The sequence below is a fragment of the Falco rusticolus genome, chromosome 9 (genome assembly GCF_015220075.1).
Source record: "Falco rusticolus isolate bFalRus1 chromosome 9, bFalRus1.pri, whole genome shotgun sequence".
Taxonomy (NCBI): domain Eukaryota; kingdom Metazoa; phylum Chordata; class Aves; order Falconiformes; family Falconidae; genus Falco; species Falco rusticolus.
In genome coordinates, this window is record NC_051195.1 from 31,326,082 (window position 1) to 31,347,287 (window position 21,206).

The 21,206-nt window shown below is 37.8% G+C and overlaps 1 protein-coding gene across 1 annotated transcript in view; it reads left to right on the plus strand.

The window, feature by feature from the left end:
• CFAP58 (cilia and flagella associated protein 58) overlaps positions 1-21,206 on the plus strand; it is a 60,630-nt gene that overhangs the window by 12,724 nt on the left and 26,700 nt on the right. The window contains exons 6-14 of the mRNA XM_037400985.1: positions 936-1,073; positions 3,214-3,373; positions 5,110-5,192; positions 6,372-6,563; positions 11,157-11,318; positions 13,880-14,026; positions 17,508-17,648; positions 17,959-18,182; positions 20,174-20,285. Coding sequence (XP_037256882.1) covers positions 936-1,073; positions 3,214-3,373; positions 5,110-5,192; positions 6,372-6,563; positions 11,157-11,318; positions 13,880-14,026; positions 17,508-17,648; positions 17,959-18,182; positions 20,174-20,285 — 1,359 coding nt within the window. The remainder of the gene's footprint in view (positions 1-935; positions 1,074-3,213; positions 3,374-5,109; positions 5,193-6,371; positions 6,564-11,156; positions 11,319-13,879; positions 14,027-17,507; positions 17,649-17,958; positions 18,183-20,173; positions 20,286-21,206) is intronic.

The following is a 21,206-nucleotide window of genomic DNA, read 5'->3' on the forward strand; positions in this document are numbered from 1 at the left end:
GCTACCGAAATTTCAAGTAAAATATCCTTGCTTGCATGACAGTGTTGATGGTTTGATACAGCTACTATAGGCTGCATCCTCCTTAAGTCAAAGTCTCGATAAAGAGTTACCTTAAACACAATGTTATCCTGACATTTGCAACACAAGAATCAGTATTTCTTGTTTTCACATTGTCTTTGCTTCTGCATGCATTCAGAAGAGGGAGATTCCACTTCTCTTCCTTTAATGTTTGTTAAGGGCATAGTACATATTGACTTCATTGGTTTATCACACATTAATGCTTCAAGTGAAAAATATGATGGTTGTTCTTTCCTCACTTATGGAGTAGTATTTGTTAGGGGAAGTCCCATCAAGTGAAAGAAAAGACTGGCAGCTGCAGTACTGAAGTCTATGTTCTCCACAGAAACCATGAAACTGCTGTTCTGGGCTTTTGACTGAAGACAAATTAGAGAAGAAAATGGTTGTGTCCTGGTTTCAGCCAGCCATGTAACAGAGAAATGTTATCAGCGTATTAATGTAGGATTTGCTTTTTAAGAAACAGAGCTCCCGTGCCCTCTGCTGATTGAAGCAATTTGAATCTCATACTCATTTTCCATAATGATATGTAGCAAGTTGTGTTACCGTGATGCTTGCCAAATGCCTAACAAGGAGTAAAATATTTATCTATCACCTGCAAGAGAGACCTGCTAAGCTCCCAGAAAAAAAATGACACTGGCTGTGTTATTCATTAGAAATTATCATTTCCCCTAGTCAATATGAACATGTATCATATTTCATGTTAGTAATTTCATCACCAATGAAGAGTGGTTTTTAAGCAGACTACAATCTGTAGCAACTTTTATCTCCTGGGGAGATGGAAGGTTCTGTCTTCATGTATATGTAGATATTGTAATGAGATTAAAAAGAATTAATAGGATTTTTCTTTAATCTGACAGATCTTGAATGAAAGAGCTAGTAAGGAGCTTAAGCAATTTCAGATGAGAAATAATAAGCTCATGCAAGAGAGCAAGCAGCAAAGTGTGATGCTTGAAGAGGTGAAGCAGGACATCCAGCAGAAGACAGCAGAACTGAAAGTAAGTGCCAGGAGGTGCAGGCAGCCTATCAGCCATATCACTCTGATGGCAGCCTTACTATGTGGAATGGGGATGACTTCAGTTCTTATACTTCCCTATAAGTAGTTTTGGAGGAAATTGAGGATTTTTTAGGAAAAGATCTGGCTGTCACTAGATGCCATTCTTTCAATGGCAGTACCATGGTGCAGTCTCCAACCCTATCACCTGACGTTGTAGCACCTGTTGTGCTGAATGAGCTGTGTTTCATAAGACACAAACTAAAATGCTCAACATATTGTGTTCATAAAGGATGCATAAAGGTACTTTTGACAGGTGTAAGGTGGTTTTTTTGGTTGTGAGATCTTCAGGTAAGAGCAACGACTTCCTTTCTTATTGTGATTAAAATAATCTGAATGTTGCCAAAACCCACTGAAAAATGTTAAGGTTATAATGACAGTGTCCTGGATAGCTTCCACTGAAGGGAGCTACTTCCAACACTAAAATTTCCCCCTCCCAGTATCAGTTGGGGAAGTTAAATATAAATAACTAAGATGGTGTTTACTTTCTGATCTAAATGGGTTTCTTGCCTGACTTTACATTGTCTTAACAGCTGTTTTGTACCACTCAGAAGCAGGTGAGTTTTTGGGGAAGGATTAAATGATTCCTGCTATTGCTTTTTAGGATACTTTGAGAGCATTTGTGGTAAAGTACAGATGTTATTACTCTGTCTGTGGTGTCTTGCATTTTGTATCATCATTGGGGTTTAAACACTAAACGTTATGAAATTCAGGTAGAAAATCATTATCTTATCAAAGTTTAGTCAAGTATAACCAATCCACCTAAATAAAAAGGTTGCTTGCCAATAGAGGTTGGTTTTTTTTTAATGGGAACTGTTAGTTGGAATGATAAAAGTTAACCAGTGACAGATTAAAAGCTCAGTTCATAACTTACGTAGTAGATGATTCTGATATGGATCCTTAACGGGCTATGTGGTAGGAGCTTGTTTTCTGCTGTATTTTGTTAGTCAGTCTGGAGGATGTTTTTCTTACCTATTTGAAAAACAAATTACTGACTTTTTCCAGGTTATCTGGTTGTATCATTACTTCTAGTAATACCATGATTGTTTAAAGCTTTACAAACACTGCATTCAAATGTGACTTACATTTGGGGTTCTGAAGTGTCAAAAGTAGCATTTTGATTCTATGATCTTATTCTAACTTCAAGAAGAGTTGATGGAACTTGTGGAGTCATGCACACAAACTTCTGGGAACAAAAAAATAGAAGTTACTGCTCAGTTAGTAACTAAGCTAATTGTTAAAGTTTCTAAGATCCCCAGTCATGATCTGAGATGCCCCTTTTGTAGGCACTGCACTTAGAGTTTCATCCTGCATTGTGCTGAGTGCCTCCACTATGGTGTTGGGCAACCCAAACTATGGAAGTACTCATAAATTTCTTCAAGGTTATTGTCAGTAAGAACTGAGGAGATTCACATCTTTGCAAAGGGTACTCACATAGCAGGATTCACCATCTCACAGAATCAGTATCTGAGGCTGTAGTCTGTAAAACCTAACAGTGGTACTGAATTATATGAGGAAGCTATATTTCCATCTTAAAAGGAAAGAGACTAATTTCTGTTGTGATTATTAATTGGTTTTCATGGTAACCAATTATACAGTGTTTTGATTGATAATTCTATCATCTGATTGTATAGCAAATGAGATGAACTCTACATTTATTTTTATTTTTTAAAAGCCATAGGTTATAAAAGAGATGGGAGTAACAGATACCTGCTATTAAGGACATGCAATCAGACCAGACCCTAGCTATCTTTCTCATCACAGTCACTGTTCTTAATATTTCAAAGGAAATTAGAGCTGCCTGTGTTTAATCTGCGGGGCTAATTGGGTAGTGCTGTGTGAGGTTTGCAGCTGGGGATTTTTCAGCCCTAAAGAATAAGATTTGATTATAATTTTCCTTGCCCTAACTGGCTTTGTTTAAATTGTTTTTAATATTGTTCAATTAGCTAATTATCTTCTCTCAGGTGGCCCACTGCACTTACACCTTTGCTTCTTGAACTTAAAGGAATAACTATGTACTAAGTACAGAGGCATTTTCTTTCTGTGGATACTTTCTCTCCCCTTTTCCTGTTGCTTTTCTGTAGGCCAGAGGTGATGAAGTGACTCAGGCGCACCTTGAAATTTCAAAGCTGAGCAAAGTACGAGATGTTCTCCAGGATAAGCTGTGTTTTGCAGAGAAACAAAAAGTTGATGCAGGACATGAGAGAAACACCCTAAAAAATCAAATAATTGGACTGGAGAGGGGTAGGTGCCTAACTGATGTGTGGATCTGTCTTCTGATTCATAATTTATTAATTCAGTATACATCTTCCTATTAGGATCATTCTCCTTTAGTGTGTAGTATAAGCCTGTATAAAAGACAGTTGGACTCTACAGCAGGATTTTAAAATCCCTTGTAGACTTACAGAATTTTCATAATGTAGTATATGTGGGGTGAAAATACAACAGGCATAACTGAAGTTTGTGGTGTGCCAATTTGTGCCATGTCACATAGTCATCCTCAATCCACTTTTATTGCTTCTGCACTGACCTGTGAGAAAAGCAATCTCAGAGGTTATTGAAATCAGACATGGTTAGGACACACTTTTATTTCTGCTCTTATTATTGTCTCTGCTGAATAGTTACAGCCTGGAAATGAATATGTGCAAGTAAACTGCTAAACTTAGTTCTGATATGTTTAGGACTTCAGTTGGTCAGTGTGGATACTAGAGCTGTCCAAGTATTGACTTTGACTTGCTAGCAGATCTGGAAAACTAAGAATGAACTTTCAACATTTTTGCCAAATGGAAATTTTGGAAGAGAATGCCTTGGGTCTAATGAAATATTTTGTTTACCTTTAAATAAACAACTTTTTGGGTATTTTTGAGCATTTAAAACTACTTTCTGTTTTTAACTTTAAAATACATATAGGTTTAAAAGTCAAATATGTTTTGAAATAAAAATAGACACATTTAAAAAAAAATGTTTATTATTTTTTTCCCCTCCTAAAATAATACTATGAAGGTGGCAAAATATTTGAGTTTATGAGACTTTACTTTTTGAGGCAGAAAAAAACCCCTTTACTATAAACTTCATCTAGGTCAAATTGATATATGCTGGTATAAATGCCTTTCCCTGCTCTCACTTGTTTCTAGCTTGTCTCCTGAAGAGACTGAATGTATGAGATATGAATCCTTACATGTAACTATATTTATGGGAAGTCATGTCTGCTTTTCGCTCTGTGAGGGTGGAGGACCTTTCCCACAGGTGCTTTACTAGTACTTCTTAAGGTCATGCTCTGTACTAGAAAGAAGGGAGGAACTTAAGCAATTCAGATCCGTACTGGAATGCCTGAGGAGGGCTACTACTAACATGTATTTTTGCAGTATTTGACAGATCTTAGCACTCCAATGTACTGCATTTCCTGAGTTGCAGAGTTAGCGTAGCAGGTTTTAATTAACTTTAAAATATAGTGCAAATGCATGTCTCCAATTTTTAATATCTTTTTAGCAGTATGGGTCCAGTGTTCATCTTGACCCATAGAAAATAGTTTTAACTCCACTGAAGCCAGTAGAATCTCACTGCTTCAAAGGAGAACTGGATTTCACATAGAGGAATTAGGGTAATTGTGGAAGTCCCTGTTTTTGAAAGTGCCTCAATTTTTGATGCTCATGTTCAAGCTTCTTCACAGGCTCTGAGTTTCACTGTGCTTAGCTATTTCTGAAAATACAACTTCTTTGTGGTATCTTGGTTTGAACATCCAAATATAATAAGCCCTCATACCATTAATTACCGTGCCTGAGTTCTTCTAAGTTCTTCTGAGTACCAAAATAAGTATTAACATCTTTATCTGATACCTGAGGTTGCAAAACCTGGTCACAGATGATTGAACTGTTCACGTAATGTTAAGGCTTTTTAAGAAGTCCACTAAGTTGTTTCTGCATTTTTAATAGCTGTACAGTTTGAATCAAGGATTTATTCACTTTTCTCCTTTTCTCTAGAGTTGGAGGCTGCCAAAAAGCAGGCGGAGATCGACAAGAAAGCTATAGATGCTCTTGTGAAGGAAAAGGATCTCCTAAACCAGGTGAGCTTGCATTAGTAATAATGAAAAATGAATCTCACAGCTTGGGAATGAAATGTCTAGTTTAAACACTCACAGCAACACAGGAATGTTGTAGAATAAGTAATGTTAAGTAAAGCATTCAGATTTCCTTAAGCAGATGCTCACACTGCTGCTTTTCTGTGTATTGAAATAGCATTAGTACCCATAGCCACATGAAAGTTTCTAAGTTTTAATGTACAAACAAACCATCAGGGAGTTAAAAAATACTACAGGTGTTTACTTTTATTGCAGACCTGTTACTTGATATCCAAAGAGTTTGTTACATCTATACTTTTACACTCTCTAGCATACAAAGTTTAATACTAATATCAGCAAACTGAGTCGTTGCTAGTAAAAGAACAAACCAAAATGTTGGTGCACCAATGTAGCAGCGTGGCAGGCTGTGCTAATAGTAATCCTTGCTTTTAGGTCTATTTCTCATACCAATCATTTTCTGTCAGGCCAAGGTTCTTGTACTGCAGGATAGCAGCTCATGTTTACGGGCATTCCTGAAGTGTAATCTAGTAAATTCAATGCTAAAAGATGATTTCTGAGGTGCTTTACTTGGTATAGATTCACTGTTCTATATCTTGACTCCAGCAGAGGCTTAGATTTGGCAGGTGACAAATACCTGTTATGTACAGGGAAAGAAAGTTCAAAGTGGGATGAGGCAGCTGATTTTGTAAAGATGATACCTCGCTGTTTTCTTTTTAATCTTATGCATAATTTTAAATGAAGCTTGGTTGATTTCCAGTTTGAAATTGCTATTTGGGACATGAGAAGGAAGCATATTTGGTTATTTGTTTTTATTATTTATTTTACTGGCTATTGGCATGCTTTACAATCTAAATGCCTTAAAGCTGGTAAGGTTTTTCCAGTTTTTGGTTAATTCCACTTGTAAACAATCCTATCCATTATTTTGTAATGCAGATACTAGTATTTTAACTTCAAATCACAAAAAAACACTATTTAGCAACTCTGTTAGAGATTTAGTTTTGTTTTAAATCAGATGTGAGGCTCAAGTATTTCAACTGAACAAATTAGATAAGGAGTAATAACACTGGGAAGTCCATAATCCACCTAGACAATGGCACGTTTTTGTCATAGTGGTGGCAGTGTTGCCTTTTCAGCTCAAGAGTCATTATTTTATGTTCCCTGTAGCACTTGGTCAAGGCTAACAGTGCCACTCAGAAACAGATAAGTTTGGTGAAGATCCATGAGCAGTCAAAGAAGAGCTTGGAAGAAGAAATTGAAAAATATAAGAGTGAAGCTCAGAAACAACGGAAGATTATTTACCAATTAGAGAAGGACAGAGATAGTTTCATCAATGAAACCAGTGAGCTCAAAGAGAAGGTAGGAACAGTTCTTTGTACAAGTGGTTCTTTCCTGTCTTACTCAAAATGTAGAGATATATTCATTTCCTAATGTGCCAGTGAGAGGAAGCTTGGCTCAGTGGTCTTCACACAGTTTACAAAGGTCTCTGGGGGAACCTCATCAATGGGTGTGTATTCTGTGAGAGACTTGGAGTACAGCCATGTATTTCTCTTATTCAGTGGTCATTTGGGAAATTGAACTAGGGCTGGAGTTCAGACCAAGACCTCTGACTTCTTATATCCGAGTTCCACAATTGAAACTGATACGCAACTAGAAATTACTCTTTGATTGTTCTGCCTTACCTGCAAAGGACCTTATCTTGCATACTAGTGTTGTCCTCAGATTGAGGCCAGTGAGAGCTGACAGTGCTTGACATCTTTGTATGAGACTCAGCATTTTGAAGGATTTGTCCCAGTAAGTGAAAGCATCTGAACAAGTTCAGGCTAGTCTGCAAAACAGAAGTTTTCCAGGAACAGCTGCTGAGAAACACTGCATAAAATTTGTGTTGCCCACTACCCATTACTATGTACAACTTTATTCCTGAGTATACTGTCAGGAATAATGGTTGTAACATATTCCATTAATTGCTGAAGATCACATTGAAGGGCCCTCCAAGAAGCTCATTGATTTACTGGGATTAGCTTTCAAGCTATTTCAACTCACAAGTTATTTGCTATCTTTTCACTTTAAAATTATCCTTTCCAACTTCATGTGACCAGGGTTTTTTAAATCATTTTCAAATGGTATATGTTCCCTTGTCTAGAATACCTTTTGTCATTTCCATGAAATAATATTCCACAAAAGTGAGATTTGTCTTTGTTGCAAAGTCATATTTTGCATCTTTCCCTCACAGTGCATTTCTAACGGTATGAATATGAGTTAAGAACATTGTAAACTAGGGCCGGGGAGTAATTCATAACACTCAGAACTACAAGGCTTTTGCTTTCAATTCTGATCAGGGTTGCTCACAATATTATGAGGGTGAAAATGATAAATGTTTGCTTGTTGACTTCCCCCCCCTCCCCCATCACTTTGGGTGCAAATTTTCTGTCGTTTCTTATAAGGCAGAGCCTGAGTAAATGGGTTATTGCGGCAAATGAAGAGACAGGACGCAGCTTGATGCAAGCAAATGTCAATTTATTGTACAGAAGCACGCGTTTTTATACACTTTCAGAAGCTGCGCGTTTTAAACAGATTGGTTCTTGAAGCTAAGCATTGCATACTAGGCAATCCCTGATTGGTGGTTAACTACCAGCAATTAACCGCAAGGTGTTACCTTTCCTTGGCGCCATCCGTCTCCCACTCCCCTGTGCTCTGTAAACACGCCTCATCGTGTTAATAGTCTAGACAAGCTCGAGCACATTCCCCTCAGCTAACTGATTGCCGCGCATGGTCCTAGTTTCCAGCCCGCTCCTGCAGGTTATGACACCTGAGCTGTTTGTATCATGACACCTACGTTGTGATTACAAGTTTCTGAAGGACTTGCGTGCCTCTGTAGTTCACTAAAGGGGCAATTCCTGACTCAGCTTGCAGGTGAGGAGCAGGCGGAGCAGTTCTGAGTACAGGAGTATGTGAGACAATAGTCTTGTCCCTGCAGAGGTTCCCTACGTGAAATTACATGTTGTTTGGAAGGATAAGATGGGGCAAAACACAGGGTAGAAGGAGGACATAAGATCAGGATTATTATAGCCAATAAGTAATATTTGGGTTAGCTGTCTGACCCGTGCAGGCTCAAGAAGCTGTGGCAAAACCACAGGAGCCATTTCACAACTGGTGGGGAATGAGCTGTTGATGGGCAGTAATCATATGGCCAGTCAATGCTCTTCTGTTGCTATCTAGCTGGCTCTGAAGGAGCTTGCTGCACACCCCCGAACTGTGTAAGAGCTGGTAAAGAGCCAAATCCATCTAAGTCCAAAGACTTCTTGGAACTCCTGCAAGGCAGACAGAACTACGCTGGCTCTGAAAGCTATCTGGTTACTTACAGCAGCAGAGAATCTATAGAGCAGCAGAATTCCTCTTTCAAAATCATCATTCAGTACTGAGTAACTGATGAACAGAGTCAGCAAAGTTATATCCACAACAGTAGAATACTTCAGTGGTGACAATTTGTGCTAGACTTGCTCTTCTAATTATTGGCATGGTTGACCGCTCATTTCTACCATTTTTAAGCCGGTGTCACTTGTTGAATAGTCTTACTTCTAGGTTAGCCAGTGCAAATAAGAAAAAAAATCTGGCTCTTTGTTGCGTAGCCTGTATTACTCAGTCATAATTTTTGTAGAATATGTATTTCTTGAATTTATATTCTTAGATTATGAAATTTTAGTTTCCCTGTGGAAAGTTTAAGCTGCTGAAAAGGGAACAGTGAAGTATTACCCTCCAGTCTCACCTGAAGTGTTCCCTGATTGCACCTTATGAGAGGTCACAAAACCAGTCTCTAATACATTGTTTTTTCAAAAAAAGCCATTTGCAATGTAAAGTTCACAGTTCAACAACACATTTGGGGGCAGGGGGGGAATTTCTTTTATACATTTGCATACTTTTTTGGAAAACTTAATGCTCAACAGGCATATCATTAAGACCATGACAGCACTTACTGGAATGGCTAAATAAAAGTAAGCAAATAAGGACACACCATTACTGAGATTTTGAGTAGGTTTGCTGATCTGAGCAGGTAACCAACAGCAGATGATAGTGAAGTATACAGTTAAAAAAACCTGTGAAGGGTACAGAAGAAAACTATGAATATCTTAATACTTTCTGCTTAGCTTTGGACCCTCATTGCTAAATCTGAGAGGTGTAGTGTGCTATCAACTGAATCAGAATTGAGGATGCTCATCCTCCCACAGGGCTCTGCTGGGAAACATTGCATGTATCCTTTCTGTATTTATAAGGGAGAATTATTTGGGTTTAATCATTCCTGAAAAAGCAGAGTCAGCATCCAGCCTGTGAGCACAACTCAGACAACTTGGTCCACAAGCTTATTGCACTGATGTTGTTTCAAAACCAAGTAAAAGACTTACAAATGCAGTGACCTATTTTCAAATCTTACTGCAGCCTATGCTCACCGTAGTGTGGGTAGAAAACATATCTTATTGATTTCTTCTCCCTGCTGTTGGTATTGGCAGGTTGTTTTAACAGAAAAGGAAGAGGTGGGAGCAGGTTATAAACTTGAGACTGTGTTTTTGTATTGCACTGTAAGCAGTCCCTGGGATCCTCTGCAGTCAGCTACAAATGTGCTGGAATAGTATTCCTGCTGCTGTAATAAAATTTTCTATATTTAGCCATTCCCTATCTTCAAAGTTGGTTGGAGGTACCAGGTAGAATGATCAATTAATTAAGCTCCTGCCCAAACAGTGAAACCTCAAGGCTTTACAGCTAAGCAAGGGACAACACTGTCAACTGTAAACTTTGCAGTTATTGACTGTTTGATGTAAACATTTTTTATTCTTCTGTTTAGACATATGAACATAAATCTTAGCTTAAACTGCTACCTTCAAAAACAGAGTCAGGAGAACTGGGTATGAAATGCAGTTGTGAATTGACTTTTCTCCTGGATTTTGTCCATGTGATTCCTCAGCTTTTTCTTTAAGGCTTGGTCTTTTTCCCAGCTTTAAGGGTGGCATTATTTTCTCCCCCAGGCAGTGAACTGGAAAAATTATATTCTTGATGTGTGTACTCCTTAATTTTCTTTTTATTTCTTATAATCTTCCTTCTTTGTAATGCTGGATTCTGTTTGAATACTGCTTGTTTGTACAGCAGGAGGAGGGCTCTTGCATTTAAAAAAAATAATTAGGAAGCCCATCATAATGATTAACAGCTATTTGTATTATTGTTCCTTTAACATAGTAATTCCTATGTATTGTTCTGGTGGTAATTGTTCAATAAAGTTGTCTGTAAAGTTTTGTTTATTGATAATGCATGTGATCATATCGTCCTACAGTGTACAATACTCCATTCTCTTTAGGTAATCTTCACATCATTATTTCTAATCCTTCCTAGAAGCAGCTAATTGTGATTACCTACTTATTTAGATCAAGTGTAAGTTACATTAACTGACTTTATTATTGTTATAATTATATATCAACACTGTGATCATGTGTTCGTTAGAAAAACGTTGGCTTATTGGAATGTAGAAGTGCATGCAGGGCTGCTTGGGAAAACATGTGTTTTTATTCATCTTATCATACAGCTGACATTCAAAACAACATACAAAATCTGACTTTGCTCTATAAATAACCTAAGGCTATTCTTGATGAAAGCCATTTGTGTTGATCTTGTTGAATCTGCTCAGTTGTAGTATTTTCAATAGCTCCTTAAATTAAATATGTGCACATCTATAAATTTGAGCCTTGAATAAAACCTAGGTATCAGATTAAAATAAAATATTGTCCCACATAAGCAATCCAGAAGGGTTAAACTTGTACTGGGACTGAAGTGATTTTTTTAGCTGTAGTTAAAACTTCTTATCACAGGGATTTGAACTTGTTATCTTAGAAAATCATGAACTCTGCCCCATCCTTACAATCTTGTGATGATGGTTTAATCATGTTCACTTCCTTCTTTCTGCTTTAGATCCTGCAGCACATGAAAGATATTGAAATACGGGAAATGCAGATCCGTGACTGTAAGAAGAAGATAGAAGAGTCTGCGGTTGAATTAAAACAGGAACAAAGCCGCTGTGAAGCTGTGAGAATAGAGAAGAACCTATACAGTAAAAATCTGGTTGAAGCTAAGGTAGTAATACATTTTTCCTTGTGTTTCTCTCTCTGCTCATTTTTTTTTCTGATGTAATTTTTATTTATTTAAAGGAAAACTCATTGTATAAATGGCAGAAGTGGTTTCTTAATTCCTGTGTGTTTTGAGGAAATAAATATCTTAGGTCTCTGACATTTTATCTGGAAGGTTTCTATTTGGACTGGAAACATGAGTCCTCAGACATCGTGGCAATATCTGTGCTTCAAACCATGCATAAAATCATGGTACGCTGGAGCTACAGAATCATAAAACCCTATAATGGAAGAAATTTTTTTCCTTTCCATCTTGGCTCCAGTCTGTTTTATTCATTTAGGGTTTGTCTGCATGTATGGGAAAGAGGGAAGAGGGGGAATAAGATTCCCTCCTTAGCCCTGAATACGTTTGTACTTTATTGTGAATCATGAATTAGAAAGCAGAGGGAATACTTTTCCATTTGAAGCGGGATTTTCTGACGGAACTTAATGCTTCCATCTCACTTGTTCCTTTCAGGGAGTGTAGTTTTCCTCAGATAATGGTTCTCTCCATTTATATTTCTTCTTTGGAGATCTCACAATGCTGGAGGAAGAGGACAGATCACTTAAGGATACATTCTGTTATTGTGATGTAAAGATCTAGAATACTACACAAATCCTATCGTAATTGGCAGAGATTGGGACCTTGTATAGCTGTGATTTCCAGCCTTGGGTTATTTCAAAATAAAAATTTATAACATAAACATACATAGTAGATTACAAATTCATACTCTGGTTTGAATAAGTAGATGTTTTATTTGAGAAGCAGATGGGAATTAACTGTCTTAAGTTCATATCCAGCTGTGTGCTGAACTTGATTAGGAATGAACTATTTTGGCATTTATATGAGACACTTCACTTGACCTTTGTTTGCCTGTCATCATTGGATGTGGTGTTTGGGTTCTTGGTGCTCAAAAAAAATCTCTCAAAAGAAATAAGGGTGAAAAATTGCAACACTGATGACTTTATTTTTTTTTTTAAAGGTACAACATAAATTTGTGTACTTAAAAAGAACTGGCACTTATGTGTGACATATGTATGGCACTTACAAATTGAGGCAATGAACTTATCAGCCTTTTCAGGTTTTGAATATTATGTGGTGGTATACACAATGCTGCTTACAGTTCCAGTTGTTAGAGGCTGGTGTTTAGGTTTTAATAGCTTGCTTGGCTTACCATAAAATGTTTTTAGCAAGTCCTGTGTGAGTAGGTAGCTGACCCCAAAAGATCTTTTGGCCAAGGTTATGTGTAGCCGTGAAAAAATAGCCATTCAAAGTTCAGTAACATGTCAGCCAGCCATGAAAGAAAAAGAAAATGTGGTTGTGTTAAAAATTATGGTAAATTCTTTTTTCTTTGGGGAAGTAAACCAAATTTGCACAAGGTTGTTTAGGTAAAGCTAGTTGTAAGTATTTTTGGATTGCTTAATGTGAAAAGATACCCTGTTGCCCACCTTGCTAGTGGTCTCCAGAGTACTATAGTGTTCAGCTCAGTAAAATCTTTTGGAAAAGATATGCTGGCAGGCTGTTAATATGAGATAAATATCTGATTATTTAATCCTTGGGGTTTCTTTTAGTGTTATGAGCTCATTTGTTTAAGCAAGTTGATTAGGAGAGCTGTTTGCAAAAATTATGTGTTCTTACTGTTCTTCATTAAATGAAGAATTAGGAATGTATTTGGGTATGTCTGTGAGGTGGCAGCCTCTGGCAGAGGAATAATAATTGCTTCTAAAGCTACTTTCATTAGATCCAGAAGAGCACGTCTGTCTAAGCATTGAATTTAATAGCCTCCATTTCATGTCGCAACTGTGCTGTCACTGCAATGAGTTGAAACAGTTCTTTAATTTTGTACATGCAGGCATCTCTGTGCTGTGAGTAGAAATACTCCTAGTGATCTGATCTCTGCAGTGCTACCTGGATTTTTGTTCTCTTTTTTGAGCATAAAATGTATGATAAATATTCTCATACCAGGGACTTCTCAATCTGTGAGCATACTTTTTCCCCCCTTGCACCTGTATGCAAGCTAGTGCATAGGCAAAATGGAGACGAGCATTTCCCATACTCCTTTGCAGGCATATGGGTATCTTACCTAAGGATATGTTCATTTGCACAAAACGAGCTTCTCTCCAAATATTTGTGCCCAACTGCATATAACCTTTTTGAAAAACACATTACTAGAAGCATGAAAACAGATGGGTAGGATCAGAATGTTATTAATTTACATTGACTGCTAGTTCTTGTTGTGTGTCTAGCACTTTAGATGGCTTATTATACTTACAATTGCTGGTCATTATTTTTGTCAATGCTTCAAAGGCTTTTTTACTACAGTGTCATACTGGCATAAACAAAAAAATGTCATTTAATGAAACTGTTTTTTTCTGTTGGATTAAAAAGTAGTGTCTTGTGGTATGTACAACAGGTCTCCTCTCGAGCACTGTGGCTACATCTTTCCAACATTAAAAGAGTCTGAACTCTGAATCACAAACCTGCTCTTTTTTGCTCCCTCTCTGTGATTGCACTTCCTGTCCTATTAGGATGAGGTGGCAGAAATGAAGAAGCAACTGAAAACTGTGACACATCAGGTGGATGAGCTGAAAGAGACGATTGCAGACAAAGAAGCAGCCCTTGTGAGAGCACGTCTAGAACATCAGCGAATAGAGAGGATGGAAGAATCATTGAAAGTAAGAGCCTTTACATGTATGCCTTCTTACAAAGGAAGGTTTCCATAATTTCACAAACTGCATTGTTCCTGGTCTGTGGTGGTTTTGCTGTATTTTAGTAAACTATTCTGTAATTGAAGCACAATATGCCAGTATGCTTTAGAGGTATTAGTTACTCAAATCTTCTGTGTATAAGACAAATCTAAATTTTGCCTGTAATTACAGTCGAAAGGTCCTGGATTGTCTGTTAGAAGCTTTAAATCTCCTGGTGACTGAACATATGTACTAGAAAGTTCCATTTTGCTTGCAGAAATGTGGATTTTCGGGATAGCCTGATTCTAGCAAACTTTTTAAATGTAGACCCTTATAATTCAAGTTTTTCTTTTAAAAATCTTTTTTTCTTTCTGCTGTTTATAAGCGCAAACCCCATTATATTACACTTCACAATCTTGTATTTCTGTGTGACTAGCAAGCATTAGTCTTCTGGGAGTTAAGCAGTACCTTTTAGTAGGTCCCTCTGCACAGAAAGTTATTTTAATATTGTGGTATAAAGCAGCAAGAATCTGTTCTAAATCTAAGGAAATCTGAGCTTGAAGCTCTGCTGCTTCTTCTCAGCACTGGCTACAGCCCATCGTTAGATAAGCTATTAATGTGTGGTGATACCTCAAACTAGTCTGCTGCACTCTTGAAAGATTTAAGGCGTTAGTGTCCACAGCAGCTTATTTTTTCTCTTCGCTAAGCACTAGAAAAAAACAAACCCAGGAAACAAACAACACCTCCCCAAAACAGAAGTCCCCTGCCACTTCCCACAATGTTTTCTTCTGTCAGTTTATTGCTATGCTGCAATGACTCCTTGAGTTTTTAGCCTCTCTCAGCACATTACAGTTATGACAAGATGTCAATAGAGCTTTGTAGAAAGGTGATGAATTGGTGTTCTTGTACCTGATCTGTCTCAGAGTTGTCCTATCAGTGATGGAGAAGTCAAACAGTGTCTCATTTCCTGTGTGCAGCTTTCTGCCTTAACTAGTCTCCAATTCTGTCTCATCACCTCAGAACTGTCCGCCATCCATTTGAGAAACATATGATTGCTACATGGTTTATCCACTCAATTATTCACTAGCAAGTATGTCCATACACTGACATCACATTACTGACTAGCTTCAGGGCATTGTGGTCTTCCACCTGAGTGTCTTTGCTGCATACTAAAGCAGAATAGAATTCAGAGAGGGAACTGACTGACACAGGCACAAAAGAACCCAATTATTTGTGTAGCAAGCTGGGTTCAGTTTGTCTTGTTTGTGCTGATGTGAAGGAAACAAGCAAGCTGTTCCTGGGAACTCAGTTTAAAGAACGTGCTAAGTCATGGAGGACTGGGATTCATAGGAGCGAGATTATACAGACATTGGATTTATGCTTGCCTCAGCTGGCATAAAGGTCTTAAAAATGTGTACTCATGGTAAATGAAATAGAGGATGCCTGATCCAGGCTTCATTAACAGCCAGTACAATGCCATCTTTTGGTTTCAGTTGGCTTTCATACAAGCTTGTGGATCGGACTGGTTTAACAAAGCATCTGGATGTTGAAAAATATGTCTGAAAGCTGTAAGAACTATGGCCCTCCAGGTTTGAGGTGCTGTCAAGTGCTTTTGTATATTTTTTGTAGATGTTCAAGCATGCCTTTTTTTTTTTTTTTTGTAGTGTTTTCTAGAAATCTGGATGTAAAACCTCTGACTTCTTATTTCAGCATTCTGTCTAGCCTGTTATACCTTTTATAAAATTTGTATTTTGCTCCCACCTCTAGGTCAAAAAAACCACCCCTCCTCACTTATGCTAATATTTCAAAATCTAAACAAGAATCTGTTTTGAATGTTTAAGATATCAGCATAGGTCCCAGATAAATTATTCATTCTTGCAGATTGTTCTTCAGTTCTTACAAACTCTCTGAACCAACTTCAGATAAGCTGTGCTGATTTACAGCAATTTCAGGCCTGACCATTTTTCTGCTTGCACAGTGACTGTGTTCATTAATTTCCTTTTCTCTTTTCTAATGTACACAGGCCCTCATACTGTAGTTTTTAGTGTATTTAATCTAATTCAAAGTCCTGTTAGCTTGTGGGGCCTTTGTGTGGCTTAGAGTATTTATGTTCTATACAGTACAAGGCGGTTCAGATTTATTTTAACTTAGTGTGTTCCAGTGAGGAGATTTGTTTATATGAATGTTTGCTGTCAACATCTAATGCCACTTCTTGTTTATAACTCATATTTTTTCTGACAAAAGGAGAACATAGAATTTTGATATATTAAAAAAATATTATCCAGCAATGCTGAACACATGAGCAGTTTTACATTTGTAGACAGCTTTAGCACAGTGTTGATTGCATTTCAATATGAAGTGGCTTGCATTTTTATTCAGCTGATGGATTCTGATGAACATCTAACACTGAGTAAGAGCAATATGAGTGTTGCACATATGGGAAAATGAGAATTTTATTAAAGAAAATAAGAATGGAACAAGCTATTTTATTATGATGATGGAACTGTTTCTGTCTTAAATCAATGTTTCTTCAGGTGCAGCCTTCATCGCAGCCTCATTCTTTCAGCATTGTGTGATGCTGTTTCCCAAAAGGCAGCTTGAACACCATCCTTTATAAGGGTCAGGGCTGTGGCAAATTTTGAGTCAAGGCTTGAAAGTTTTCATATCTATGAAAATGGACTGTAGTCAGCTAGTTCTATTTTGGCTCTAACTAATTGCTTAGCAGTGATAGAAATACCTAATAATCCAAGAAGACCTTATTAGTTTTTATCTACATACATGGCTTGAGTTATAGAGTTCATCACAGGAGGGTAGCATTATTCGGCACATTCCAGCGTTAGTTCGTTAGTAGTGTGCAATCACTGTAACAGTGTATTACTTTTCCTGTACTTAAGGACAGCCCCTCTTTTCCCAGTCTTCCTCATCTACACATCTACTAAAAAAAGTGCTAAAGCTCTTTAATTTTACTGTTCCATGCCTGGTTGCCATCTTCACCACCAATTCTGTTATTCTGAAGCCATATTTGATGTCCCAAGTTGATGCTGATTTGTATTACAAAGGATATTTTGTTACCCTTTCCAGCAAGGCTGAACTATCCCTTCTCACATCCCAGACTGACTTTGAACAACTCAATTGAAAAGCTTTCCAAATGTGACCTATTTAAGTTAAAAAAAATGGTTTTTAAATGAGGTGTCTCTGAATTACAACCATTGTTGTAGATAAAAATTCATTCAAATTTCTATTTTGTATAACACAATGATACTAAAATACTGTCCACACCATTTCTTTATGGGTCTTCATGCTTGCTTGTCTTAGTGGTGTGTTCTCAAAAACTAAGAAAAGGTGTACATTTCAGGAAACAAACAAAAAAGTATGATACTTCATTAGAATCCTAACTATTAATCCCAGGTTTATGTGATGGGAAGTTGTTACCAAGTGCAGTTTACCTGTATTCTCTGATTCCCAATAGGCTGAACTGCTTAAGATGAAAGAACAGGCTTTGGAAACCAAACAATTTATAGAAAGTCAGGAGGAAAAAGAGAAAAACCTCCTAAAAATCATTGGTGAAGCTGATGCTGAGAGGCTGAAGCAGAAGAAGGAATATGACCAGGTAGAAATCTCTTGGCTTTTCAAACACACTGCGTTCTGTTCCCTCATTGTTCAGTGTTATCAGCTACTGTAAATGTGGTACTACTAAAGCTTTATAGTGCCATTGAAACGCGAATGTTCAGATGCTACAGTGAACAGAATACATAGTTTATATTGTTCGTGTGACTGAACCGTTATAGGGGAAACTTCAGCCCTTGTCATAATTCTTTCACTAATAACAGTGAAACCTCTTAATACACATGATTTTGACTGATGCAAATACTTCGGGAGTGTACTGTAACTGAGATTATTGCTTTGCCCTGCATGCTCAGGTTATCAGCGAGAGAAACATCCTAGGGTCCCAGCTTGCTCGGTGCAATGATAAAGTGGCTTTGCTCTATGAAAAGACAAAAATCCAGCAGTCCATCTTAAACAAGGGTGAAATCCAGTACCGACAGAGAATGGAAGACATCCGACTTCTCAAGCTGGAGATCAAAAGACTTCGGTGTGAGAAGGGAGTACTTGGCAAGAGTGTGTCTGAAGTTGAGGAGCTCAGGTAGAAAAGCTGATTAAATATATTTCCATAGTGACTGCATCCCTGATTCTGTGTTTGAGATGGAAAATGTTTTATGCATGGTGAAGATTTGTATCAACAAACATTATACCTTGGAAAAGGGGATTGTTTGCTTTGACCTCAAACACATACTGGGTTAAATTCACAAAACAATTTATCAGCAATTAAGAAAAAATAAAATATAGGAAGGAGGAAAGAAGGAAGAAAGGCATCTTGGCCAAAGCTGAAATAGTTTCTCTGTTTCCCCTTGTACTGTCAGTTACTGCCTACAGAATAAACTTGACAGACAGCTGCAGAAAAGGTGTTCATAGTTCAGTGAACTGCTTAGTGGTACCCGAGGCCCAAATTAGTGGAACTGCTTTTTATGAAGCAATCCACAGAGGACAGAGGAACACTTGATATATTTATAACAAACCTCTGCACATTTTCAGTGCTCTTTCCTTCCAGATTTGTATGCAGACTTGCTCTCTGGGAAAGATTTAGTTAAATTTTCATTGAAGGTTTTGTTTCTTTAAAACAGAAGTTTAATAGCCCCAGCCTAATTTATTTTTTTCCTCTGGTTTAATGCTTCCTTTTTTTTTTTTTTTTTAAATGCTTCCATATTTGAGATGTATTCTTTGCTGATAGGAAACTATTGTCATTTTCTATAGAATCTGTCTTGGTTTGTAAGGAGAGGCGGCTATGTTTTTTTTGCAGATAACCATCATAGTAATTCTATGTAGATACTGCAGGTTTTGGGTGAGATCTTTAGCTTTACTGTATCAGTCTAATTCCGTGGCTTTCACCAGAGCAAATTATCTTCAGTCTGTGGTCAGTCCCGTTGACCTCAGTGGAATTATGCCAGTTTGATTTCATGTAAGAGAAAAGAGAGCTGGGCATAAAACATTAGCAATTGCAGTTTTCATCGACTGATTGCAGACAGGAATAGGATTTGAACTTGCTGCCCAAATGCATTCAGCTGAAAGTCTGTTACTGTATTGAAACTCAGTAACGGTATTGAAGTATAGTGCGATGCATGCCATGATGGGTGGATCAATTCTTGCTAACTGCAGAAGCAATCACATACTTTAATGAAGTCCAAAACCATCATGAAAACTGCCTGTCGAAAGACCCCATTTATCATTTGTGCTGCTAATTAGCTTTCTTGATTTGCCAATTGGAGAAGTGGGATTTTTTTGTCTTCCATAACCTTGTCCAACCTCGCCGTTCCAAAAACGCCTTTTTCTCTCTAGTGAACTAAATGTAACTCTAAGCTTAGCGGGAAAAGATTCAGTGGTGGAATAGGCACATGGTGATCTTCCACCCCCTTTTGAACTTGTAGAAGCTACAGGATCCACCCACTAAAGCGGTAAGGGTCAGACCACTGCAAAATGTGCCCTTTTTTCCTGCCCCTCATCCTCTACCCCCACTGTAATAGCCTAGTTGTCAAAACACCCTGGGAGTGCTCAGCAAATTTTAAATCCAGCAACAATTCACCCCTGAAATTTCCTGAGGAAAGGTAATAACAATAAAAGAAATGAAACTTGGGTTCTAGAGTGCGTTTTACTTTCTGGATTGTGTGAGCCATGTAGATTTAAAACCTTTCAAACAGAAGCTGTTAGATTCAATACAGCAGTAATTGGATATGACCCTATAACTGATTTGTAGGTCACTTGAGATGAATTAACTGTCCTTCTGGCCTTAATGTATGTGAGATATGGACAGTGAGATCCAGTAGGTTGTGTGGAGCAGATTCCCACAGAACTCCAGAGCTGATGAAAAGTCCCTTTTTTGAGCCATTCTTACTAAAGTGAGCAAAGAGGTCTAGTTGTGTTATCTTCTGGTTCCATCTGTTTAGTGGTATCAGTCTTCACTCTTAATCACAAGAGTCACTTTTCTAGTGTGGTAGTGGATGAGGGAATGTTTTCTAAATGTCTGTATTAGTGCCTTGGTCATATTGATGTGGTTTTGGTGTGGTTTTTTTCTTTTTAAAGACAGAAAGTTCATCACATGCAGAAGGAACTATTAAGGGAACAGGCTCGGTGCAAAGTTTTGGAAAAAGAACTGGAGAATCCCTTGAATGTTCACAGATGGAGAAAATTAGAGGTGATGTGTCAGCATTTCAAGTTCCCAAAGCCCATACTACCAAATCAGTGACACAGCACAAAGCCTATTTCCATTTACTGTTATGCAAATTATGTGGAGGGGCAGGCAGACTGAAATTTCCATAGTACCGGTGGAACGGTTAACTGCTGAATGGCTTCCTTGCACAATGCAATCAGTGTTATTTTTGTGTCACTTTCTCAACGAAAAATTGCAGAGGGATTTGTAAAGAGCCAGTCAAATGCTAAAGGGAATAAGAATGCATCAGGTGAATTTAGAAGGGGTGATTCCTTAACATGGATGATGAGAAAGAAGATGATAGGGGAAAGACACAATCCTACCCTTACCAGTTAGGGGATGTAGATGGGATGAAAGCCCAGAGTTAGAAAGGGTCATAGATCAGGTAGACTTGGGGATGGATAGATGTGAAGTCAGAAGGTAAATTACATCTGTGAGAAAAGGAAGAGGCCTCCACATAAACAGTGCTGGCTTCCCAAAGATAGCCAATCCAGGTAATGTGAGTTCAACTGTTAACGTAAACAGCAAATCTAAATTTTCACAGTATTGAATCTGCCAAATGAAGGGGGGAAAAAAATCCATCAAGGACAAACAAAATACATGAACATCAATTGGTATCACTGGATATTTTTGAAGTAAGTCAGAGCCAGCTGAGATTTCTCTGTTACATGGATCTCTGATCTGATGCCAGCCTGGGTTGTTTAGCTGCTCTAATAATGAGTAGTAACATTGCTGGTCCCTACAGAAGCAGAGCTGAGGATTTTGGCTGTGCTTACTAGCACAGCAGTTAATTTCTGATCCTTCCGTACTGAGCTTAAAGCTGAATGGTGTGCTTAGCTTTTCTCATGGAAGGGAGATAAAATGCAGGATGGTGAACTAGGTTAAAGACATCTAGGTACAATCTCC